The sequence below is a fragment of the Trichosurus vulpecula genome, chromosome 4, assembly GCF_011100635.1.
Source record: "Trichosurus vulpecula isolate mTriVul1 chromosome 4, mTriVul1.pri, whole genome shotgun sequence".
Lineage (NCBI taxonomy): Eukaryota > Metazoa > Chordata > Mammalia > Diprotodontia > Phalangeridae > Trichosurus > Trichosurus vulpecula.
The window spans coordinates 170,127,010-170,154,543 of NC_050576.1; the positions used below are offsets into that span (position 1 = coordinate 170,127,010).

The window sequence follows — 27,534 nt, forward strand, 5'->3', positions numbered from 1 at the left end:
GACAATATTAAATACATCCTTTTCAGATCATAAAGCAATAAAATTATATTTAATACGGGACCATGGAAACAGATCAAAAATTAATTGGAGACTAGATAAGCTAATGTTAGAAAATGAGTGAGCTAAAGAACAAATTACAGAAACAATAATTTTATTAAAGAGAATGATAATGAGACAACACACTAAAAAAACCTATGGAATGCAGCAAAAGCAGTAATAAGAGGAAAATCTGTATCTCTAAATGCTTAAATCAATAGAGAAAGAGAAGGGTATGCAATTTAAAAGAAAAAACTAGAAAAAGAACAAATTAAAAATTTCCCATTAAATACCAAATTGGAAATCCTAAAAATTAAAGTGAGATTAATAAAACTGAATGTAAGAAAAATCATTGAATTAATAAATAAAACTAGGAGTTGGTTTTATGAAAAAGCCAAAAAAATAGATAAATTGGTTAATATGATTTAAAAAAGAGAGAAAACCAAATCACTAGTATCAAAAATGAAACGGGTGAATATGCCACTAATGAAGATGAAGTCGAAGCAATTAGTAAGAGTGATTTTGCCCAAATGTATGCCAATAAATTCAACAATTTAAGTGAAATGGGAGAATATGTACAAAAATATAAATTTCTTAGATTAACAGAAGAGGAAGTAGAATAGCTAAATAAACCTATTTTAGAAAAAGAAAATGAACAGGCCATAAATGAGCTTCCTAAGAAAAAAGCATCAGGACCAGATGGGTTTACAAGTGAATTCTAAGATCAATTTATCCCAATATTAAATAAATTACTTAGAATAATAGGCAAAGGAGTCCTATCAAATTCCATTTATGAAACAAATATGGTGCTGAAATTTAAACCAGGAAGAGCAAAAATAGAGAAAGAAAATTATAGACCAATTTCACTAATCAATATGGATGCAAAAATCCTACATAAAATACTAGCTAGGAGACTACAACAATATATCACAAGGATTAGGTGTTATGATTGAGATTTATACCAGGAATGCTGGGATTGTTTAACATAAGGAAAACAATATAACCGAATATATCAATAACCAAAGTAACAAAAATCAAATGATTATATTAAATGCAGAAAAAGCTTTTGATAAAATATAATACTCATTCCTATTAAAAACACTTGAAAGCATAGGTATAAATGGATTTTTCCTTAAAATGATAAGAAGCATCTATCTACAACAATCAGCAAGAATTATTCGTAATGGGGACGAACTAGAAGCCTTTCCAACAAGATCGGGGTGAAACAAGGATACCTATTGTACCCAGTATTATTCAATATTGTATTAGAAATGCTAGCAATAGCAATCAATAGCAAGAAAAGAATAAAAAGAAATTGAAGGAATCAGAATGGGCAATGAGGTAATAAAACTATCTCTTTTTGCAGATGGCACAATGACACACTTAGAAAATCTAAGAAATTCAATTAAAAAGCTAGCTGAAACAATAATTTTAGCAAAGTAGTAGGATATAAAATAAACCTACATAAATGATCAGCATTTCTATATATGATGAACAAAACTGCAAGAAGAGCCAGAAAGAGAAATTCTATTTAAAATAACTGTAGACAATACAAAATACTTGAGAATCTACCTGCTAAGGCAAACCCAGGAACTACATGAACATAATTATAAAACATTTTTTATAGAAATAAAGTCAGATTTCAATAATTGGAGAAATATTAATTGTTCATGGGTAGACAGTGCCAAATGTAATTCTACCTAAACAAACCTACTTATTCAATGCCATCTCTTAAAATTAAATTACCAAAAAATTATTTTATTGAGCTAGAAAAAATAACAACAAAATTCATCTGGAAGAACAGAAGGTCAAGAATATCAAAGGAATTAGCAGAAAAAAAATGTAAAGGAAGGAAGTTTAGCAGTACCAGATCTTAAACTGTAGTATATGGTATTGGCTAAGAAATAGAAAAGTGGATAAGTGCAACACAGGAGACATACATAGTACAGAGTAGTTAATGATTATAGCAACCTTGTGTTCAACTAACGTAAAGATTTTAAGCCTGTGAGATAAGAACTCACGATTTGGTTTTAAAAAAAAAACTGTAGGGAAAATTGGAAAGCAGTCTGGCAGAAAATAGGTATAGACCATTATCTTACACCATTTACCAAGATAAGATCAAAATGGATACATGACTTAGATGTAAAGGGAGATATCACAAGAAAATTAGAAGAACACAGAACATATTACCTAGCAAACTTATAGATAGGAGAAGAATCTATGAATAAAGATAAAAAGATAACATTCTGAGATGTAGAATGGATAATTTTGATTACATTAAATTAAAAAGGGTTTGTGGGGCAGCAGTTAGCATAGTGAGTATAGCATCGGCCATGGAGTCAGGAGGACCTGAGTTCAAATCTGGTCTCAGACACTTGACACACTTACTAGTTGTGTGGCCTTGGACAAGTCACTTAACCCCAATTGCCTTGCCTTCCCCCCTCCAAAAAAATAAAGGGGGTTGCATAAATAAAACCAATGTGGCCAAGATTAGATGGAAAGCAGAAAATTGGGTAAAAATTTTTATAGATAGTTTCTCAGATAAAGGTCTCATATCTCAAATATATGGAGAACTTTGTCAAATTTGAAAGACTATGAGTCACTCCTCAATTGAAAAATGGTCAAAGAATATGACCAGGCAGTTTTTCCATGAAGAAATCAAAACTACATAGCGATATGAAAAATGTTCTAACATTATTTATTAGAGAAATGCAAATTAGAGCAACTTTGAGATATCATCTCACACTTATCAGATTGGCTAAACAATAGAAAGAGCAAATGATAAATGCTGGAGGGGATGTGGAAAAATTGGGACACTAATATTTTTGGCGGAACTGTGAACTAACCTAACCATTTGGAAGAGCAATCTGGAAGTATGCCCAAAGAATTATAAATCTGTGTATACCTTTAGACCCAGCAATACCACTATTAAGTCTGTTTCCCAAGATGATCAGGGAAAAAGGAGAAGAATCTATATGTTCTAAAATATTTATAGCAGCTCTCTTTGTAGTGGCAAAGAACTGAAAATTGAGGGATGCACATCAGAAGTGGATAAACAAGTCATGGTATGTGGTTGTGATGGAATACTACTGTGCTGTAAGAAATGATGAACTGGTTGATTTCAGAAAAACATGGAAAGACTTGCATGAAATAAAGAGTAAAATTAGTAGAACCAAGAGAATGTTGTACACAGTAACAACAATATTGTTCAAAGAACAACTCTGAACAAGTCAGTTTGAGCATTACAAATATTCAAATCAGCTACAAAGGACCTATAAAGGAAGATGCTATCCACATCCAGAGAAATGATAAATAGAAGTATGCACAGTATGGTTTTACATATATATATATTTCTCACACACACACACACCTGTGCTAAATAGTGGCCTTCTCTAGTATGAGGTGGGGAGGGAAAGAGGGAGACAGTCTGGAACTTCATAAAAATAAATAATAAAAAATAACAATTTTAATAAAAAAACAAATTTTTTTTCAAAAAAGATAATTTTTTTTTAAAAAAAGGCTCTGTGTCAACAACCACAGCAAAAGTGTTTACAGGTAGTCACTACTTTCTACCTTGGTAGTTAACTCCAGATCATTTTGCGTGGCTGTTGCATGCAACCTGATGGGATTCTGGGAAAATGCTACCAGCTTTTTAATTCCTCTGATTTGCTAGGTGTCCACAAAATTAAATACAGCAAAGAAAGCAAAGAAGCCTAACTCTATGAAAATCTTGAATCACACAGAGAGGTAGTAGGGCTAGCCTGCATTTGGGGATTAGTATATTAATCTACCAAACTTCTTTTGTTACAATCCTTTGCAGCTTTTTTAAACAAACGTTCACCCATAAGTAGTAGTCACTCAGCCTTACTGTGTTGGACTTTGGGAAAGAAGGGACAAAGCCTCCCTGAGGCATAACCAAACTCAAAATGCAGTTCCCAAAGTATATTGAATTAGATCCCCATTATATTCCCTATCTGAATAGAAGGCAGCTTTCAAAGTGTATTGAAAAGTAGTATACAAAGTGTACACACATGGCCACCTGCACCAAACAGCTTAGGTCCTCATTGGACAAGGAAAGGCAATAGATGGGGAGGAAGGCTTTCACTAAGTCTATGAATAGACGAAGCATTTTTAAAAGCATTAATTTGCTGAACACATACTTCTCCATAATTAAGGCAATACAGTAAAACCTATTTTCAGCACGAAGTACCTCAGGAGGCAAAATGATGGTATGACTATTATTGGATAGTAAATAAATGAAAAGAGGGAAATGGTTGTGGGGGTGGCAAGAGAGAAGGCAAAGGAGGAAAATGCGAACAATTGGTGGTTTACATCATCCAGGACAAAAATATTAAATGTTTAGATGGTGGCAAGGGGGAAAAGAAAAAAAAAATGTTCTGATTGCCTAAAGAAATAAGAAAGACTGCTTTTATCTTAAGTTGATGTCACTATGCTTATGGCCTGCGATTTTTAAACAAGTCCAAAGGTCTCATACCATTGAATGTTCCAAAAGGAAGTCTGGAAGGAGGTGAACCTGTGCCAGTAGCTCCGTATAGTTGTGACAACGAAAATAATAAATATGAGAGAGTATGCTTTCTAGGGAGAAGTTCTCCAATGCTTTTTGGTACTCTGAAACAAACAACAACAGGTCTTTAGACAATGACTTATTTATAATCTCTTACTATTTCGTTGAGGGTGGGAAAATAATAAATTCAATAACAAATAAGAGAAAAGGTTATACCTCCTATTAAATCCAAAAAAAATTACAAAAATGGAAGCAAAGGGGCTGAGGTTTCTCTGGACTATGTTACTGATTGGTTAAAATATTCAACTCTTGAGTAGTGTCTTGAGTTCTATTTTCAGCTTTTCTATTGAATACTAGGATCCTGAAAAATCACTTAATGTCTGTGATCTACTTCCTTCTCACATTTGTAAGAGTTATACCGTATCCATGCTTTAAGACCTGGGCTTAAGGCCTGGTTCAATTACTTACAAATTATGTAAGGCTGAACAAATCATCTAACCTCTCTGAAACTTTTCCTCATTTGCAAAATAGAAATAATAAAACCTGCACTACCTACTTCACAGGGTTGCTACAAGAGAAATATTTTCTAAATCTTGAAGAGGTAATGAAAATATAAGTTAAAGTATTACTAATAAAAATATAAGCTATTATTAATATGGCCAGATCATGATTTCCATGTGTTTTACAGAGAAAGAATGTTTTAAAGTTTATTCCATATGAATTTTTTCCTCACGTGCCTTTAAATACCAAAGAATTTCAAGGGCAAAAATTTATGAGTATGTTTGCTAACTGAAGTGGAATACTTTGAAATTAAATTAGAAAAAGATGAAACAGAAAACATTCTCTTCCTCTTCAAAACAGACTAGCTAAAAACGAAATTCTTGGGTTTCAGAGATACCGGTATGCAGCTTGCTACACTGAAAACAAATACACTTAAGAAGGGAAAAATTCAAAGATTTAGAACTGGAAGGGACCTCAAAGGTCATCTAATGCAACCCCTTCATTTTACATATGAGAAAGCTGAGGCCTGGGGAGAAGTGACTTGCTCAAATCACATATATATTTAAGTAGAGAGCTGGAATTTGAATACAAGTCCTTTGCCTCCAAATCTGGCACTCTTTCCACTGTATCACACCAACAGTTATTACTTTAAATATTCACTAAATCTGCTTAATATTTTCGACAAACAATAGAATCAGGTATTTTAATTCTAGTAGACTACATAAAATAGTGGCTAATAAAACATTTCACTTTACATTTATGTGCATGTATCATATAATTTTATCAGACTCCATGAAGGCAAGGGCTAAGCCATATTTTATAAGTGCCTAGCACAGCAAGTGCTATGTGCTTTGGGCACAAAGCCCAAGGGCTGAATAGATGCTAAACTGAACTGCATGCTGTCTATTCAAAGCAAAAGGCAATATTTTACCCCTCACAGCAAATGAATGGGATTTTAAAAATAAATTTTCTAAGTGTATATTTTGCCACGAATGAAAAAACATTTATTAAGCAGTTCCTCTATACTAAGTGGGGCAGTTAGGTGGTGCAATGGATAGAGTACCAGGCCTGGAGTGAAGACGACTCCTTTTCCCAAGAATCTGGCCTTGGACATCTATTAGCTGTGTGATGCTAGGCAAGTCACTTAACCCCATTTGCCTCAGTTCCTCATCTGTAAAATGAGCTGAATAAGGAAATGGCAAACCATTCCAGTACCTTTGCTAAGAAAACCCCAAATGGGGTCCCCAAGAGTTGGCTACAACTGGAACAACTGAACAACAACAAAATATACTAAGCATCATTTTAAGTCCTAAGGATACAAAGAGAAAAGTCAGTTCCTGTTCTCAAGAGGCTCATTTTTGAGTGGAATGCTGAAATAGTGAAGCCCCCTCAGCATGGGATAAGACCTTACCTCTCTGACCATCCACCCCGACCCTGCACCCCTTCTATATTTTTAGAAATCACTCTGCTGAAAAAGTAGAGATAAGAAATTACATCAGGGGACAGACACCTGCAAGGTCCTGTTTATCTAGCTGTTACTCCCTTTTTGCTGAATACCAGTCCCTGGTCTCACACCTGCCTTTTTGTTCTTTGTTCTCTATTGCTGGGGAGGAAATTCTGAGTTTAGAATGTGAGCTCCAAACCCAGTCAATGGGAAGAGAAGCCAGCAGTGGGTGGGGGAACTCTGCGTTAGGGTCTATATAACTTGCTTTGAGCTGTATGCAACACACACACTTGCAGGTATCATTTTGGACCATGCTGGGTGTGACCTTTCTCATGAGAAAGCAATAAATTCCTTTTTGCCTTTTTTCAAGAACGGTCTCTGTTTATTTTTAACGTGAGTAGTGGTCTCAGACCCACACACTTTCTACTCAGAGAAGACAGTGCACAAAGGTGAGTTCAGTTTTGGGATATGTGGAAAAGTCCAAAGATGCTAAGGGTATATACAAAGGACAGGAAGCCTTACAGGGGACTAGGGCAGGAAGGAAGTAGGGATTCTAGTTTCCCTCAAAAGAATAAGGATGGGGAGGTCCGTCCAGCTAGGAGGGAAAAAACAGAGAAAAGGGACACTGGCAAGAAGGTTGGGTATGAAGATCTTGATGGCCTAGAGCATGGGAAAGCTGCCCACTTAATGGGCTGGGGCCCTCCAGGCTATGGGTAACTAAGGAAAACAGCTCCTAGTGGGACACATGGTACATACCCTTCCCTCCCCCCAGGCTTATTAAAGGAAAAATAAGTGATTTATGAAAAGTATTTGTTTATGTCAAAACATCTAAAGGCATGAAACAATGGGGGAAGGAGAGAGAAACCATTTAAAAATCATTAATTTACTTCACAACTAATTTTAAGGATCAGTACCTAAATACAATTATTTTAATTACCAATGTTTGTAGGCTCTAGGGAACTTGATTACTTTCATCTTCTGTCCTATAGGAAAGGACATCTCTTCTAAACTCACCCTCTTCTTCCAAGTGTGATGCTGCAATAAGGTGAAGATGCTGAACACAGGCTGTGGCAAGATCTACCACTCTATCAACCATAAAACTTCCTTCTGTATCAAGGAATATGGCTTCACCCGCTACTCCTCCAAAACATTCTGGGATCTGTACATCTACTGCCAATTGCATACTGTGAAGAGAAACAAAAGTCAAAAGAAGTGAGTGCCACTCATGACCCATGGCCACTAAACATTATGTTCAGCCTAAGGAGGAGGAAAACTTGTCCATTTCAAGCTTAGAGGCTAATCCTGGCAATTGGATTCCCTTGGATTACCTGGGCCAGGCTGGGGCAGAGTGGAGATTTTAAGTTTAGCTCTTTGAATTTATCGTACTATAGCCTGCAGGCATGGCTTTAAATTGATAAACCTGTATTTGGTAGTTATTTCTGGCTGGCATCACAACAAAACATATTTATTCAAATGTAAAAATGAGATCTTAGAGAGTAAAATATTTTCCAAGCAACATTTAGAGTTAAATAGAGAAATATTCCTGTATTAAAGAAAAAAGATTTAAGTTTACTATGTACTAAGTACAATGTTAAGTGTCGGGGATATGAAAATGAAGACAGCTCTTGCCCTCAACGGGTTTATATTCTTTTCTAAAGGTAAAATTACATTCTAATTCTACTATCCTAACACACAAAGAGGAGTGATGGCCAGGGAAGGGCCACTTTGGCCAGAAAAGTTACTGGGATGGTGAATGGGCCATAGAGAGTAGTTTGGCAGACTTCATCTATGAACAACAGAGCTGATCTGATCATGGTTCGTGATTGAGGGGAAAAGGACCAAAGAGGTTAGCAATGAGGAGCTGGCCAGAGGAGTAGGAAGTGTAATAGATAATGGCTGGGGCTTTCTGGAAAAGGTATTCAGGGAAAGGTAAGAACAGAGGACCCCAGGGGATATAAGAAGAAATGATAAAGATAATAGCTACACCAGCACTGAATAATATGATAATAGGTAGGGTGAAAAGTTTGGGAGTACTATTAAATAACATTTTATTTTTGGTGGGAAGTTGGAGAAGGAAACCTGTGATTTCATTGGCATGAGGAACTCCTGGGATAGAAATGTCCTTCACCAATGAGAACAAGACTGTCAAGACTGTAACTTAAGAGATTTACCTGGGGGCAGTGATAGGTTGAGTGATTGCCCATGGTCACTAAGCTAGTCCATGCCAGAGACAGAACTTGAACCCAAGGCTGGCCCTTTACACTATCCTATATCTGTTAATATACGCTATCCTGTACCTTTATATATTCATGGAGAATACTAAAATGGCATAAATGCAAATTAAAGATGTTAAGGGGGCAGCTAGGTGGCACAGTGAGTGTAGCACTGGCCCTGGAGTCAGGAGGACCTGAGTTCAAATGTGGCCTCAGACACTTGACAGACTTACTAGCTGTGTGTGACCTTGGGCAAGTCACTTAACCCCAATTGCCCAGCCTTCCTCCCTCAAAAAAAAAAATAGATGTTAAGGATAAGCCCCTGACCTTTTGAAAATGATATAATGAGTGACAATTCCTATGCATATTTACATGTTGTCTCTCTCTCCCCCATTGGACAGTGAGATCCTTGAGAGGAAGGATTATTTGTTTTTTGCCTTTCTTTGCATCCCCATGTAGTGCTAATGTGATCAAAGATCCCCCCTCCCCCATTTAATAGGCCTCAGGTGGAGCTAGTTAAGGGAAGCTTGATTAGGAGAGACCTATTTGTAAGAAGGCCCATTTGCTAAGTAGGTGCTAAGCCCTAGGCCTACACAGGGTATACAGGGTGTCCCTAAAGTCTGGACACATGGGCAACAATGCATATTTTGAAATATTTGGAATATTAACAGACTTTAGCTCCCTTGACTTCTTTTTCTGGGGTATGCTAAAGGAGAAGGTGTACTCAATGAAAATAACAGATGCAACACACTTGATTGAACGCATAAAGAGCAAATGTGCTAAAGTTGAGGCAATGTGGAGTTACTGCATCGAGTTCATGTGAATCTTGCAAAGCACATCAACCTTTGCATCGCAAATGATACACATTATATTGAAGATGGTTATTTGTTAATATTCCAATTAAAATGTTGTTGAAAATTTCATTCATTTCATTTCTTGAAAATATGCATTTTTGTCTATGTGTCCAGACTTTAGGAACACCCTGTATATACCCTATGGGGAGCCAGTAAGCTCAGACTGGAGAGTGGAGAACTTCAAGGAGGAGGAGGAAAAGAAGAAGATGATGCAGAGTAGAGAGAGAGCTTCGAGAGACGGAGGACTGGAAGAACCACAGAGACAGAGAAAGAACTGGAAGGGCTCTGAGAACTATAAGGGCTTTCAGAACTGCGGGAGGAGAGGACACAGGCAAGCAGACAGTTAGGATTTGTGAGTGTTGATGGGAATGCCCCAGCAGAAGGGAAGGTTACAGGATGACTTGGCTCTTTGCTGTGATACTGTTTTTTAATCTCCTTGCTGTTACATTGAGGTGGATTTACTGGTTCTGGGATTTGATCCTCTGCTGTCTGAATAAATGTTTTACTTCTTCTGCCATCTATACAGAGAGTCTCTTATACTTTGTGATTCTGAACCACCCATTTCATGAATCTTGCCTTACTGATACACCACCATCCATTAGCACAGTGCCTGGAATAGAGCAGGCACTTATTAAATGCTAGTTGACTGAATGACTGAATATTTCCTCTTAGAAAATATGCCAGCAGAATATTAGGTTGTTTCCAACAATGCTGAAATTCACTACAGCATTTCTTATGGTTTAATTCCCATCCTAAAACAAAAATGCATATTTATCAAGATGGAGCTCTAGTAAAGGAAAAAAGTAAGCAACCTCTAATTTTGTGTCATATATACATAGAAATAAAAGCTTCTAGGTTTAATTTTTTTTTTTTGCTTAACAGAGCTACAACTCAGAAGTCCTTAAAATAATTTTACATGTTACTATGCACATTTTTTTAAAGTGACATTTTTCTTTTACCATAACTGTGTTTTTCCAACACCTGGTGCACCACAAATCTCTGTTGTTTTGGTTAGCGGTATTCCACCTCCCATAATATTATCCAGTGCTGAACAAAAGGTAATTATAAAGCCCTGGGTGTGTTCTTGCTCAAGAAGTTCCAATGCTGTACATTTCTTGCCTGATGTGGACACAGAGGCATATTTTGACATATCCATGGGGCATTCCCGCCTTATTATTTGCAGTGTTTCCAAAGCCTCCTCTTTAGAGATTCCAACTTCTGAAAGTTAAAAGAAAATTAAATATAATTTTTAAAAAGACTTTAAGATTAGAGTAAAACAACAGCCTGTAAAAGAATCATGTATTTATCTTCTCTCATTTTAATCAAAGACAAGGTCCTGAGCATGCAGAAACATCAATATAACTTGATTATGAACCTGAATTTCATCCTTCATTTAAAATTATTACCTTATACCATATGCCACAATAAATATTAAATACATATGTTATCTTATTAAAAATCATATCATAAAAAATTAGAAGAGAAGTTGATCATATAATACCTAGGTAGAAGATGTAATAGAGATAGAGGTAATTACAGAATATAAAATGGGTAACTTTGATTACACGAAATTGTTTGATTACATGAAACTGTGCTTCTGCACAAACAAAATTAAGGCACCTAGGATAAAAAGGGAAGTGATTAAATGGGAAAATATCTTTGTATAAAATTTCTCTGATAAGGGTTTGTGTGTCCAAGGTAAACAGATAAATGTGAGCCTACAAGCCATTCTCGATTAGGTAAGTGGTCAAAGGATTTGAACAGTTTTCAAAAGAACTACAAACTGTTAGCCATGAAATAATGTTCTGAATCACTAACAGTATTGAGAAATGCAAATCAAAACAACCCTAAAGTTTTACCTTACACCATGCAAATTAGCAAAGAGGAGAAAAAATAATAATGTTGGAGGGGTTGCAAGAAAATAGGCATACTAGTGCACCGCTGGTGAAGTTATGAATCAGTGCAATTATTCTGGAAAACAATTTGGAATCATTCAAATAAACTGACTAAAATTTCCATACCTTTTGAGTCAGACATTCCACTACTAGGCTTTTACCCCAGATGACACTGATAAGAAGACAGGCCTTATATACATCAAAATATTTATAGCAGCTCTTTTTATGATAGTGAAGAATTGGAAACAAAGTAGATGCCCACTGATTGGGGAATAGCCAGACAAACTGTGGAACAGGAATGTAACGGAATAGTATTATGGAAAAAAAAACAACAAATATGATGGATATAGAAAAGCATAAAAATATTTACGCAATCTGATAGAGTCAAGTAATGAGAGGTAAAAAAAAAACAACCCCAATATATTAAATAATATACTAAAACAATGGAAATGACCACCCAACAATCAAAAGTGAACATTGTGAAACTGCAAAGAATAATCAAACATAGCTGCAAAGAAGAGATTTGAGAAGACACTCCTTTCCTGGTCCTTGACAGGGGTAAAAATCTACTTGTTTGGTACAACGCACACATTTTCAGACTTTTCTGATGTATTTAGCAGTTTTAAGGATTTTCTTTCTTTTCATTAAAAAAAAAAAAAAATTGGGGGGTGGAGCCAAGATGGCGGCTGGAAAGCAGGGACTAGCGTGAGCTCCCTGCTGAGCCCCTCCAAAAACCTACAAAAAATGTCTCTGAACCAATTCTAGAACTGTACAACCAAGAAAATAGCAGAAGGAAGCAGGGCTGCAGCCCAGGACAGCCTGGATGGTCTCTGAGTGAGGTCTATCCTGCACGGAGCTGGGAGCGGAGCGGAGCAGAGCAGAGCCCAGCGTGGGCGGCATGGACCAACCAGACTTGGAGCGGCATGTGCCCTAGCGCCTTGAATCAGTGAGCTGCAGCAGTTACCAGACTTCTCAACCCACAAACACCAAAGACAACAGAGAAGGTTAGTGGGAAAAGCTGCTGGGGACAGAGTTTACAAAGGAGTTCAGGTTCGGCCACCGCCCCCGGGGGCAGAGGAGGTGGGGCAGGTAGAGAAGTACAGCTGCAGTTGCTTCTGGCCCTAGGCCCAACTGGTGGGAGGAATTAAGTGGTGGATCAGAGCAGGAGTGAAGAGCCTGCTGAAGATCTAAGTCCAGTCTGGGTTGGGGGTTCTTGGGGAAGGAGGAGTGCTGGTGCAGCAGAGCTGGCACATCCCCCTAGGCTTGGAACATAGTTCTCTTAACTCTACAAGCAGTCATACCCCGCTGAAAAACTCAAGGGTCAAGTTAGTTGGCTGGGAACATGGCCAGGCAGCGAAAACGCACCCAGATTCAGTCTCAGACTTTGGAATCTTTCTTTGGTGACAAAGAAGACCAAAACATACAGCCAGAAGAAGTCAACAAAGTCAAAGAGCCTACAACAAAAGCCTCCAAGAAAAACATGAACTGGTCTCAGGCCACAGAAGAGCTCAAAAAGGATTTGGAAAAGCAAGTTAGAGAAGTAGAGGAAAAATTGGGAAGAGAAATGAGAAGGATGCGAGAAAACCATGAAAAACAAGTCAATGACTTGCAAAAGGAGACCCAAAAAAATACTGAAAAATATACTGAAGAAAACAACACCTTAAAAAATAGACTAACTCAAATGGCAAAAGAGCTCCAAAAAGCCACTGAGGAGAAGAATGCCCTGAAAGGCAGAATTAGCCAAATGGAAAAGGAGGTCCAAAAGACCACCGAAGAAAATACTACCTTCAAAATTAGATTGAAACAAGTAGAAGCTAGTAACTTTATGAGAAATCAAGATATTATAAAACAGAACCAAAGGAATGAAAAAATGGAAGACAATGTGAAATATCTCATTGGAAAAACCACTGACCTGGAAAATAGATCCAGGAGAGATAATTTTAAAATTATTGGACTACCTGAAAGCCATGATCAAAAAAAGAGCCTAGATATCATCTTTCAAGAAATTATCAAGGAGAACTGCCCTGATATTCTAGAGCCACAGGGCAAAATAGAAATTGAAAGAATTCATCGATCGCCTCCTCAAATAGATCCCAAAAAGAAATCTCCTAGGAATATTGTCCCCAAATTCCAGAGCTCCCAGATCAAGGAGAAAATACTGCAAGCAGCCAGAAAGAAACAATTGGAGTATTGTGGAAACACAATCAGAATAACCGAAGATCTAGCAGTTTCTACATTAAGAGATCGAAGGCTGGGAATACGATATTCTGGAGGTCAATGGAGCTAGGATTAAAACCTAGAATCACCTACCCCGCAAAACTGAGTACCATGCTCCAAGGCAAAATATGGACTTTCAATAAAATAGAGGACTTTCAAGCTTTCTCAGTGTAAAGACCAGAGCTGAATAGAAAATTTGACTTTCAAACACAAGAATCAAGAGAAGCATGAAAAGGTAATCAAGAAAAAGAACAAGAAAAAGAAATTGCAAGGGACTTACTAAAGTTGAACTGTTTTGTTTACATTCCTACATGGAAAGATGATGTGTATGATTCATGAGACCTCAGTATTAGGGTAGCTGAAGGGAATATGCATATATATCTTTATGTATATATATGTATATGTGAGTGTGTATGTATGTATATATGTATGTGTGTGTATATATATATGGAGAGAGAGAGAGAGAGAGAGAGAGGGCACAGGGTGAGTTGAAGATGAAGGGAAGATATCTAAAAGAAATAAAATCAAATTAAGGGATGACAGAGGAATATATTGAGAGAGAGAGATAGGGAGAGATAGAATGGGGTAAATTATCTCACATAAAAGTGGCAAGAAAAAGCAGTTCTGTAGGAAGAGAAGAGAAGGCAGGTGAGGGGGAATGAGTGAATCTTGCTCTTATCATATTTGATCTAAGGAAGGAATACTATACATACTCAATTGGGTATCTTACCCCACAGAAAAAAAGGAGGAAGAAGATAAAAAAAAGGGGGGGATGATAGAAGTGAGGGCAGATGGGGGTGGAGGTAATCAAAAACAAACACTTTCGAAAGGGGACAGGGTCAAGGGAGAAAATTCAACAAAGGGGGACAGATTAGGAAGGAGCAAAACATAGTGAGTCTTTCACAACATGAGTATTGTGGAAGGGTTATACATAATGATAAGCATGTGGCCTATGTTGAATTGCTTGACTTCTTAGGGAGGGTGGGTGGGAAGGGAAGAGGGGAGAGAATTTGGAACTCAAAGTTTTAACAACAGATGTTCAAAAACAAAAAAAAAAAAAGTTTTTGCATGCAACTAGAAAATAAGATACACAGGAAACGGGGCATAGAAATTTATCTTGCCCTACAAGGAAGGAAGGGAAAAGCGGATGGGAGGGGAGTGGGGTGACAGAAGGGAGGGCTGACTGGGGAACAGGGCAACCAGAATATACGCCATCTTGGAGTGGGGAGGAGGGTAGAAATGGGGAGAAAATTTGTAATTCAAACTCTTGTGAAAATCAATGCTGAAAACTAAATAAATTTTTTAAAAAATTGTCCTAAATTAAAAAAAAAAAATTATCCTAAGAGAGGCTCTCTGGGAGAGGAAGAGGGAGGAGCGGGGATTCTGAGGGAAATGGTGGTCAAGTAAAAGAGATCAATAAAAATTATATGCACACCATACATAGTATTTAATGTCATTAAACTTTTTATTATACATTTTAAGGATATTTATCTGTTATGCTTCCTTAATGTTCAGGGAGGGTGTCAAATGATTTATCACTGTTTTCCAGATATTATGCACAAACAAGAGAGGGACAACAACCCTACCACCACCCCACCCCAATAATGGGGTCTCTTGTCTCCCCCTGCTGGCCAAATGATTGCAGAGCCATTTCGTTTCAATACATTTTTCAAATGTTTTCCCCCAGGTGTCTTTCATTTCTGTAAAAGGAGACATCATTTTACAAGGTTATATGCACATTCATGTAGCATTCAGACAAGCAGCAACAATGTATTGGGAAAAGTGCATTGGGCTAGAAAGAAAAATCCTGAATTAGAATCTTGATTTTGCCATTTTACTAACCTTGAACTACCTGGGCATTGGTTTCCTCATCTATAAAGTGGGGATACTAATGACATGTATTTCTTGCATCACTCTCATTTCTCTTCCCAATTTTTCCTCTACTTCTCTTGCTTGCTTTTCCAAATCCTTTTTGAGCTCTTCCATGGCCTGAGACCAATTCATATTTTTCTTGGAGGCTTTTGATGTAGGCTCTTTGACTTTGTTGACTTCTTCTGGCTGTATGTTTTGATCTTCTTTGTCACCAAAAAAAGATTGTATAGTCTGAGACTGAGTGTGAGTCCTTTTTCACTGCCTGGTCACGTTCCCAGCCAAATACTAGACTCCTGAGCTTTTTCTCAGGGTATGACTGCTTGTAGAGTAGAGAGTACTTTGTCCCAAGCTTTAGGGTCCAAGTACTGCTGTTTTCAGAGCTACTTCTACACAGCAAGCTCTGCCATACCAGTGCTCCTCCTCCCCCAAGAACCTCCAACCAGGACCATGACCCAGATCCAAGCAGGGCAAAGCAAGAGAACTCTACCTCTGTGCCAGCAAAGTGCTCCCTGAACTCCCACTCTTATCCACTGCTTGATTCTTCCCACAGGGTGGGCCTGGGGCCAGAAGCAACCACAGGTGGAGCTCTAGAAGCAGCCGCAGGAGCTGGAGCCAGACCGCTCTCACCCCAATCCAGCAGTTTTCCCATTAGCCTGCTCTGTTGTGTTTGGTGTTTGTTGGTTGAGAAGTCTGGTCACTGCCACAGCTCAGTGATGCATGGCCCTAAGGCCTGCTCAGCCTGCCTGACTCCCCATCTGGTTGGTCCTGGCACAGACCATGCTGGGCTGCACTCCACTCCCAGCACCGTGTGATAGACCCTTCCCAGCAGACATCCAGGCTGTCCTGGGCTGGAGACCTGCTTCCCTCTGCTACTTTGCGGGTTCCACAGCTCAAGAGCCATTTTTATAGGTGTTTGGAAGGATGTGGGGGAGGGCTTAAGGGAGTCCCTGCTTTCTAGCCGCCATCTTGGCTCCATCCCCCTCTTAATCCATGACATGTACTTCTTTAGGTATAAAATTGATGCAAATAAGTATGTATGAGGCCCACTGGGATACAGGAGATAATATAGCACTTGATCTTGGATCTTGGAGAACATGAATCGGGTCACATTTAGTCTGCCTAAGTCCTGTTTAAGGTTAGTGACACTAGTCATCAGCAGAGAATACCCATCCCAGCCCCACCTCACACACAACACAAAATCATGAATCAACAGTCTTTTCATAATATTAGATTGTGTTAAGTTGCCCAGATATGCTGAGACTATTCACTTGACATTATCTGCTGGCACAAAGGGAAGTGGCCAGGTTCTAGAACTTAGTAGTAGCAAAGCAGGAATTCAGAAATTTGAAGGAATTCCAGGCAGTGAAACTAAGGAAATGTGAGTTTATGTGAAATATTTTTTGAACATCATTAGTAGAATTTTCATTGACTCCAGAAACTCTATTAACAGAGGCCCAATTGTCCCAGTTGATGATTTTCTTGACATTATTAAAATAGCCTAACAACCTTCAATGTCAAATCTACTATGAAGAAATGATTTGAATGGGCATTTGAGCAATGGACAGCATAAACAGCATTGCTAAGAGGCATAAAATTCCCATCTTCTATGCTGCTGGCTTACCCCACAATGAGATACTACAGTTCAGATCTGTCATCAGACTGGTTTGTTAAAGAAATCCAAAGATGTTATGATCTATAGTGAGCAGAATTTTATCACTGTATTTGCTAGGGGTGCAACAAAACCATTCAATCCTTCAAATCTGTTTGGAAAAAAATATCTTAGCAACAAAGTTTTCCTTTAAAAACAAAATAAAACAAATTTGGTCCATGACTCAACCACAGAGTGTATCACTCCCTGTCTGACTCTGAGGATATCAGCATTCCTGGCCTATCATGTGAAAAGCATGAATTGGTTATTTTTATATTCTAACAAACAGGAATTCTTATGCTGAATCTCTTCTGAAAGGTCTCAGGAGGTTAAGAAAAAGTTCCTGGTCACTGGGGCTTCCCAGGCTATACATATACAGATTTAGCCCTGATATATGAGTGAATTGATCAAGTGGAAAGTAGAAATGGCTCAGTAACTCAAATCTCCATTCTCACCTTGTCCAATGATCATTCTATCCTTAGCTTGACATATTGAGGACCGGTAGCTTGCAAAACTATTTGATGTGTTGCTCTCCTAGTCCCTATTAATGAAGTTTGCTACAGGAAAGGATGTGTCCAGAAAAGATCAAGCAGATGCACTGAATCAGCTGTATGCATGTTATGCTATTGGTAAGGATTACAAACTGTGAAAGCAGTCACTAGAAAAGAAGTCATATTTCAGCTGATATCTTTAATGTGGAATTTTTGCAGAAGTCTGAAAGGAATTTTATTGTTCAGGGTCCTTATGAAAACTATACTAACTTTAAAATTCCTGACATTATCTGGCAGCTCCCTCAATTCTTCCCCAAATATATGTGGAAGAGAATCCATCAAAGGACCCTGAGCAAGGCTTATCCTCAAAACACATCAAAGTATTAACTTCAACTTAATCTCTGGATATGTATTTGGTGAAATATTGGTTTTATTCCCCCCAAATTCAAGAGGAGCTATGTAATGTTAATGTAAATGGGAAGATCTTTCCCATCCATTGATAGGCCCATGTGGCCTACTTACATCACAGGAAGCCTAAGTCATGTGTGGCGGGAGGAGCTTGCTGAACAAGTGGAACAGGAAGGGTGGGGCAAGAAATGCTCAGAGCAGTTAGAGCGGAGGGAGAGAAAGAAGGCAGACAGCTTCCTGTGAGTGTTTGTTTGTGGGAAGGCCCCAGCAGTGAGGGGGATGATGGCTTTGGAATGGAGCTGCTCTCTGTAGTAATAATGTGTTTTAACTTCTTTGTTGCTGTGACGGATTCGGTTTACTGGTGTTGGGATTTGGATTTCTGGTGTCTAAATAAATGTTTTGCTTCTGTCCTCTACAGGGAGAGTCTGTTATATTTTGTGATTCAGAACCACGCCGGCACATTCACAGTAATAGCAACCACTGTGAATATTGCCTTGGAGATACAAGGTGTGAGGTGGAACAAGAAAGACATGATGAAACAAGTGGCACCAAAGCCAAAGATTTCATTAAGTGGAGAGAAGGGAAGGCATCCCACAAGTGGGAGATGCCTTATGTGAACACACAGAGAGAGAAGTGGAAGGATGAGAGCAGGGAGTGGTTAGTGGACATCTGAACTTAAAAAGCGTGTGTGTGTGCGCGTGCGCACGTGCATGTATACATACATACACACATACTCACATATCTGTATGTATATATATTAAAAGTGACTTTTGGTTAAGATGGCCATATCTAAGTTCTAGAGGAGCTCACCTCTCCTCGAAGCACTCTAAAACTAAAAATGCTTAAAGAATAGTGATACTAAAAATCAAAGAAATAATTTCATGCTCCTATATCTACGCCAAGACTGCGCAAGAACAATCCCAGAAGTCTGTAAAAGATAAACCCAGGGAGGAAGAAGACAACACCTTATCTGGAGCCTAAAGCTAGCTACATTGGCCTTAGCCTGTCTGAGCAACAGGGAATAAACCAGCCTTGCAGAAATTACTTGCACAGGGAGAACAGGCCCTGCTAGTTAGCGCATACACCTATTTTCAGGCCCTTCTGAATAGCTCCTGGAAGTCTTCAAAGGAGTTACAGCAAGAGACAGGGCAGGCCTGCCCACTCAATTCAAGAGTACTAAATGGGGTCTATAGAGTTTGGCCCTGTCAACACAAAATCCCAATCCAGAAACTGGGGCTTGAAAAATGAATAAGCAGAAGAAAATGTCAAACACAATGAAGAGATACTATTAGTTAAAAGAACCAAGAATATGAAAGTAAAACTACAACAACTACAAATAATCCCTCAGAGGGAAAAAATTGGCTTGGCCACACAAATGACAAAAGTACCTGGAAAAAAAATGAAGCAAAATTAAAATTTAGAGCCCTTAAGGAAAGATTAGAATAGAGGAAAACCTTAGCTAAGTAGTGGACTCCCCAAAAAAGAGAATGGAGCAATCATAACTTGATAGTTTTATGAGGTAAGAAATATTTGAATTAAGTCAAAAGATAAAAAAAAAATTAGCAGAGATGGAGACAAAGCCAAATTGGTGGATTAAAGGCAGGGACTTGCCTGAGCTCTCCCAAATTCTTCTCCAACAACATTAAAACACCTCAAAATGAATTCTGGAGGGGCACAAAAAAGGTCAGGGTGAAACAACTTTCCAGTCCAAGGAAACCTAGGTCAGTAGGAAAGATCTATCTCACTAGGGTAAGAGTAGAGCGGAGTACAGTGCAGAGTACAGGGAGGATATAAAATAAAATCACACATAAAAACATCAACACTTCTATATATTACCAACAAAGTCCAGCAGGAAGAAATTGAAAGAGAAATTCCATTTAAAATAACTGCAGACAATATAAAATGCCAAGACAAACCCAGGAACTATATGAACACAATTACAAAACACTTTTCACATAAAGTCAAATCTAAATAATTGGAGAAATATTAATTGTTTATGGGTAGGCTGAGCCAATATAATAAAAATGACAATTCTACCTAAATTAATTTACTTATACAATGCCATACCAAACTACCCAAATTTTATTTTCTAGAGCTAGAAAAATAATAACAAAATTAATCTAGAAGAACAAAAGGTTAGCAATATCAAGAGAATCAATGAAAAAAGGTGAAGGAAGGTGGCCTAGCATTATCAAACTTCATTATAAAGCAGTAATCAGCAAAACTATCTGGTACAGGCTAAGAAACAGAGTGGTGAATCAGTGGAATAGCTTAGGTACACAATATATAGCAGTAAATAACCACAGTAAACGTAAAGATCCAAGCTTTTGGAACAAGAACTTGCTATTTAACAAAAAGTGCAGGGAAAATTGGAAAGCAGTTTGGCAGAAATGAGGTATAGTCCAACATCTCACACCATATAATGAAATAGGGTCAAAATGGGTACATGATTTAGCATAAAGGCTGATACCACAAACAAACTACAGGAGAATGTAATATTTTACCTGTCAGATCAATAAGGGAGGTTTATGACTAAACAAGAGATAAGAGAGCATTATCAGATATAAAATTGATAATTTTGATTGCAGTAAATTAAAAAGGGTTTGTACAAACAAAAGCAAAGTCAAGGTTGGAAGGAAAGCAGGAAACTCAGGAAAAAACTTTATAGCAAGCTTCTCTGATAAAGGCCTCATTTCTCAAATATATAGAAAAGTGAGAAAAATTTATAAGAATACAAGTCATTTCCCAATTGATAAAATATCATAATATATGAACAGGCAGTTTTCAGAAGAAGAAATCAAAGCTATTTATAGTCATAGGAAGAAATGCTCTAAATCACTATTGGTTAGAAAAATGCAAATTAAAACAACTCTGAAAAAAAAAAAACCCCAATCTCAACAACAACTCTGAGGTACCACCTCACACCTATCCGATTGGCTAATATGACAGAAAAGGAAAATGACAAATGTTGGAGGAGATGTGGAAAAAATGGGACACTAATACACTGTTGAGGAGATGTGAACTGATCTAACCATTCTGGACAGCAATTTGCAATTGTGCCCAAAGGGTTGTAAAACTGTGCATGTTCTTTGATCCTGCGATACCACTTCTAGGTCTGTATCCTAAAGAGATTGGGGGAAAAAAAGAAAAGGACTTATAGGTACAAGAAAGAAAAAGGAAAAGGACTTATATACATACAAAAATATTTATAGCAGCTTTTTGTGGTGGCAAAGAACTGGAAATAGGGGGGATGCCCATCAATTGGGGAATGACTAAACAAGTTGTGATTATGAAAAAGATATGATTATGATGGAATACTATTGTGCTATAAAAATGATAAGCAAGAACCTTTCCAAAAAACCTGGAAAGACTTATGTGAATTGATGCAAAGTGAAGTGAGCAAAACCAGTAGAACATTGTGCATAGTAACAGCAACACTGTATGATGATCAACTGTGAATGACTTAGCAATTCTTCAAAAAAACAATGATCCAAGGCAATTCTGAAAGACATATGATGGAAAATGCTATTCACATCCAGAGAAAAAACTGATGGAACCTGACTGCATATAAAAGCATACTTTTTAAAAAATATTTTTCTTGGATTTTTTGGTGTGTGCTTTCTTTCGTAATGTGGCTAATATGTAAATGTTTTGCATGACTGAACATATATAATCTATATCAAATTGTTGCCTTCTCAAGGAAGAGGAAGGAGCAGGAGGGAAGGAAAGAATCTGGAACTCAAGATTTTAAAAAGCGAATGCTAAAAATGTTTACATGGAATTGGAAAAAAAAAAGTAAGTTTTTTGGGGAAAAAAAGCAGAAATTTTATGATATCTATTATTAAGGACAGATCTGACCTGAAAAACAGGTCAGGAAAAGATAATTTGAGAATCACTCTCTAAAAACCATGACCAAACAAACACCTCATAAAAGAAAACTGTTCAGACATATAATAAGCAGCCAGAAAGAATGAATTTAAGTACCAAGGAACTAGTCACAATCTTAAAAATCCTAGCAGCAGCAGGCCTGCACAACCTGCAGCCTGCCTGAGGATTCTGAGTGGCCCACGAACAACGTAGAGGACATTTTTGACACGCCACCTGAAATCCTTTGGCAGACCACAGGTTGTGCAGGCCATGCAGGCCTGCTATAAAGTAAAGAAAATTCTAGTATACAATATGCAAAAAAGATGAAACATTAAAAGCTTGCAACTACAAATAACTTACCATGCAAAACTGAGAATATTCAATGGACTTTTCTTTTTGGTTTGGTTTTTTTTTGGAGGGGGGAAGGAGGGGCAATTGGGTTAAGCGACTTGCCCAAGGTCACACAGCTAGTAAGTGTGTCAAGTGTCTGAGGTCACATTTGAACTCAGGTCCTCCTGACTCCAGGGCCAGTGCTCTACTTACTGTGCTACCTAGCTGCCCCTAATGGACTTTTAATAGAACAAAGAATTTTCCACCACACTTGACAAAAAAACTAGAGGTGAGAGGAAACTTTGAGGTGCAAACTGTTAAGGGTTTTCCCAACTTGTCTTTTTGAGTTGCCCTATTTTTCAGAAATGCTGGACACAGAGCATGCAGGAGGCCATGAATTAATCAAGGGTGAAGCCCCTACCCTGAGCTGACATAATGTGTTGTTTGTATCCCAACCTGGGCTCCCTGTGTGTCCTTGGGAGTCAAGACAGGCACCAGTCATTCTGTGGTAGGCTGACAAACTAGGTGTGCAACTGGGACCTGTATAGACAAGCAGACCATCCTATCTTCACAGTCCAGCAGTTTCCTAAGGAAAAAGAATGCAGCTTTTGCCATTGCCTTGCTCCTATCCTTTGGGAGAGGCTTTCTACCTTTTTTCCCATCCTTACTGCAACTTTCCCTCTCCCATGCCACACCCCTTTAGGTGTAGATTTCTGGTATCTCCTCCTTCTTTGGTCCTGCCTTTATAAAAATGCAAACTTCTGTATGGATTGTGAACTCTTTGGGTTCTACATGCATGCTCATTTCTTTTGTAATAAACCTAGTTTTCATATAAGTTTTGTGAAATTGTTATTGCCTGTTGACAAAACACAGAAAGTAAGAGAAACCTATAAAGATAAAAGACATTTTAAAAATTGGAAAGAGTTAAAGGATGATGAAGTGCTTATATTCCAAAGGAAGGAGAGAATGTAAGTGTTCCTTCAAAATCCTACTACCTCTAAAGGTCATAAAGGGTGTTAAATAGGACAAATACAGGCTCAGGGTGTTTTTTTTTTTAAATCTATTTTCAAAAGAGAAAAACGAAGACACTAGGGAAAATAAGGAAGAAGGGGGATAGGAGCTCACTATTTCTCATAACTGGGGTGCTCAAAAACAGAAGTACATAAATATGATAATCAGTTTTGTCACCTCTGGCAAGTAACCTTATCCTCTATGATCTTCAGTTTCCTCATCTGTATAATGAAAGGACTGGACTAGATGATTTCTAATATCCATCTTGGCTATAAAATTCTAAAAACCTATGAAATTTCATGAGTTGTTTAGATAATAGTCCCTCTTCAGCTGTGCATATTAAAATGTGCATTTTGTTATTGAGGGAGATTGGTGATCTTACACAGTTAATCTTCAGGCATTCGAAATAGGCTAATAAGGAATAGAATAAGAATTTGGGGAAAGTGTCTGTTTAACCTTGTGGAGGGGCCTCCTGAGCTTGTTTTCTTTAGTTGCTCTATTTCCAAAGATAAAGCCTCTAAAACTAACCTAACAGTAATCTGTTGCATCTGAACTCTATTAAACTTTCAGTGTCCTTGAAGCCGAGTCCTGTACAAGTCTGGCTCTGGCCAGCCTCTACCCAAACTGAGGAACCGTTTCTGCACTTGGAATCCTTTCAGATGAGCAGAACATCCTCCCCTCCATGGTCCAAAGTTCCCCAAACCTCCTGCTACCTCCTGCTCCCTCTTGATCCCCCTCCCCTACTGCTCCCTTCCTCCTTCCATGCCACTCCATTTGAGAGGGGATTGTCTTCCACTCCTCCCAAGAGACCTCCCCTTTTTGTTGTACCCATAAATATTTAAGGCTCAATATGTAGGGTGAGCTCCTTGGTATAAGGAGTTCCCATGTGCACGTATGTGCCTTTCTCTCTTCACTATCCATCTTGTGGAGTTGTCACTTTGGGTTAACAACCTCAAAAGGACAGAATATTAAAGATTTTAGGAAAAGTCAAGAGCATGGGGAATAGCAAGCAATATAAAATGGAGATTCAGTTTCATAGAAAATACTTATCCTTTCTTGTATCCTGTTGGATGTCTGGAAATGTGTGGAAATGTTTTTTTTTTAATATTTAAATTCAGAAATTTAAAAAAAAATTTAAGGAGTCAAACCAAAAAATTTCATCCTAAAGAACTGGTGGGTGAAAAAAAATATAGAAACAATAATTTCAAAGAAACCAACTATGAGACAATATGCTAAAACTTTGGGGATACAAACAAAGAAGTACTTAGGGGAAATTTGGTATATATAAAGACTTTTTACAAATAAAATATGAGTAACAAATTAGTGGACTGGGCATTCAACTGAAAAAACTAGAAAAGCAACAAATCAAAACCCCTAAACACAAAAACAGAAACTCTGAAAATCAAAGAAGAGATAAACAACACTGATATTTAAAAATCAACTGAATCGATACATAAAATCAGGAGTGTTTTTTTAATGGACACTTTGGTAACCTAATTTTAAAATAAAAAGAAAGCCCAATTACCAATATAAAAAATAAAAAAGATTCACAAGAAACAAAGAAATAAAGGAAATTAGAGATTATTTACCCCAATTATATGCCAACAAAACTAGTAACTTAAATGAAATGGGTGAATGCTCACAAAATGATAAAAATATTCAAATGAACAGAATAGGAAATTTAATTAACACAATCCCAGAAAAAAAAATTAAACAAGTCATAAATTCCCAAAGGGAAAAAAAGAAACAGTACCAGATGGACTTAAAGTGAATTCTGTCAAATATCCAAATAACAATTAATTATGATATTACATAGTTTGCAAAAAATAAGGAAAGAAGGTATCCTATTAGCCAAACTCCTTCTGTGAGTCAAATATGGACCTCATCTCTAAACCACGAAGAGACAAAGCATAGGAGAAAAAACCACCAAAAACAACTATAGACCATCATCTCTAATGCCTATCGAAGCAAAAATATTGAATAAAATATTAGCAAAGAGGCTGTGACAACATATTAAAAGACCATATCTATGTATCAGGGATGCAGAGACAGATCAATAGTTGGAAAACCATAAACAGGCCACATTAGACAGCTAGGTGGCATAGTGGATAGAGTGCTGGTCCTGGAGTTAGGAAAATCTAAGTGCAAATATGGTCTCAAACACTTATTAACTATGTGACCCTGAGCAAGTTACTTCATCTCTGGCTGCCTCAGTTTCCTCAACTATAAAACAAGGGTAATAACAGCATCTAGTTCCCAGGATTACTGTAAGGCTTAAATGAGATAATATTTGTAAAGTGCTTATTAGCATAGTGCCTAGCATACAGAAGGCACTTTATACTTTTTCCCCATTAATAACCAAAACAATAAAAATTATGTTTTATTAATAGATACAGAAAGGGCCTTTAGCAAGACACAATATCTCTTTTTGTTAAAAACAATGAAAAGGACTGGAACAAATAGATCTTTCCTTCATATTGTAAATAGTATCTAAGACTAACAGTTAGAATTTTTTATAATGGATAACTGCTAGAAACCTTTCCAATAAGATCAGGGTAAAGCAAAGATGTCTACTGTCCCCACTCTAATCTGATATACTTCCTGAAAAATTATCAATAGCAATAAAACTAGAAAAAGAAATTGAGCCAATAAATATAGGCAAAGAGGAAACAAAATTACTGTTTTTGGAAGATGTTTTGTTTTATTTAGAGAATCCTAGAGATTCAACCAATAAAATTAATTGAAACAATAACATCAGGAAAACAACAAGATATAAAATAAACTCACAAAAATCATTAGCCTTTCTGTAAGTTACCAACAAAGCCCAGTAGGAAGAAGATATTCATTTAGAATAATATATAAAATATTTAGAAATCATCTCCAAAGATACATATATGAATTTAGATGTGGATAATTACAAAACCCTCTTTACAGAAATAAACAATTTAATAAAAATGACAATACTACTTTAATTAATGTACAGATTCAACACCATACTAACCCAACTATGAAAGTCACTTTGTAGAACCAGAAAAAATTATTACAAAGTTCCTCTGAAGGAAGAAAAAGTCAAGAATCCCAAGGGAAGTAATTTTTAAAAGTATAGGATATAGGAGTTTGTAGGGGGGCGGAGCCAAGATGGCGGCTGGTAAGCACGGACTAGAGTGAGCTCTGTACCCGAGTCCCTCCAAAAACCTATAAAAATGGCTCTGAACCAATTCTAGAACGGCAGAACCCACAGAACAGCAGAGGGAAGCAGGGCTCCAGCCCAGGACAGCCTGGATAGTCTCTGGGTGAGCTCTATTCCACACGGAGCTGGGAGCTGGGAGCTGGGAACGGAGTGGAGCAGAGCCCAGCCTGAGCGGCGTGGACGATCCAGTCCAGAAGCCGGGCGGAGGGGGCCCTAGCGCCCTGAATACGTGAGCAGTTACCAGACCCCTCGACCCACAAACACCAAAGACTGCGGAGAAGGTTAGTGGGAAAAGCTGCGGGAGTGGAAGGAGTTCGCGGTTCGGCTTCCAGCCCCGGGGGCAGCGGAGGTGGGGCAGCTACAGCTGTTGTTACTTCCGGCTCCAGGCCCACCTGGTGGGGGGAATTAAGTGGCGGATCACAGCAGGGGTGCACAGCCTGCCGAAGATCTGAGCCCAGTCTGGACTGGGGGTCCTTGGGGAAGGAGGAGTGCGGCTCTGACAGAGCTGGCACCTCCCCCCCAAACGTAGAACATAGAACTCTGTAATCTACAAGCAGTCATACCCCACTGAAAAACTCAAGGGTCAAGTTAGTTGGTTGGGAATATGGCCAGGACGCGAAAACGCGCCCAGATTCAGTCTCAGACTTTGGATTCTTTCTTTGGTGACAAAGAAGACCAAAACATACAGCCTAAAGAAGACAGCAAAGTCATAGAGCCTACAACCAAAGCCTCCAAGAAAAACATGAACTGGCCCCAGACCATAGAAGAACTCAAAAAGGATTTGGAAAAGCAAGTTAGAGAAGTAGAGGAAAAATTGGGAAGAGAAATAAGAAGGATGCAAGAAAACCATGAAAAACAAGTCAATGACTTGCTAAAGGAGACCCAAAAAAATACTGAAAAATACACTGAAGAAAACAACACCTTACAAAATAGACTAACTCAAATGGCAAAAGAGCTCCAAAAAGCCAATGAGGAGAAGAATTCCTTGAGAGGCAGAATTAGCCAAATGGAAAAGGAGGTCCAAAAGACCAC

The 27,534-nt window shown here is 37.9% G+C and overlaps 1 protein-coding gene across 1 annotated transcript in view; it reads right to left on the reverse strand.

Moving 5' to 3' along the window:
• RAD51C (RAD51 paralog C) overlaps positions 1-27,534 on the reverse strand; it is a 77,430-nt gene that overhangs the window by 43,814 nt on the left and 6,082 nt on the right. The window contains exons 2-4 of the mRNA XM_036755594.1: positions 10,533-10,791; positions 7,521-7,690; positions 4,532-4,665 (exon numbers count right to left, since the gene is read on the reverse strand). Of these exons, the coding sequence (XP_036611489.1) occupies positions 4,532-4,665; positions 7,521-7,690; positions 10,533-10,791 (563 nt within the window). The remainder of the gene's footprint in view (positions 1-4,531; positions 4,666-7,520; positions 7,691-10,532; positions 10,792-27,534) is intronic.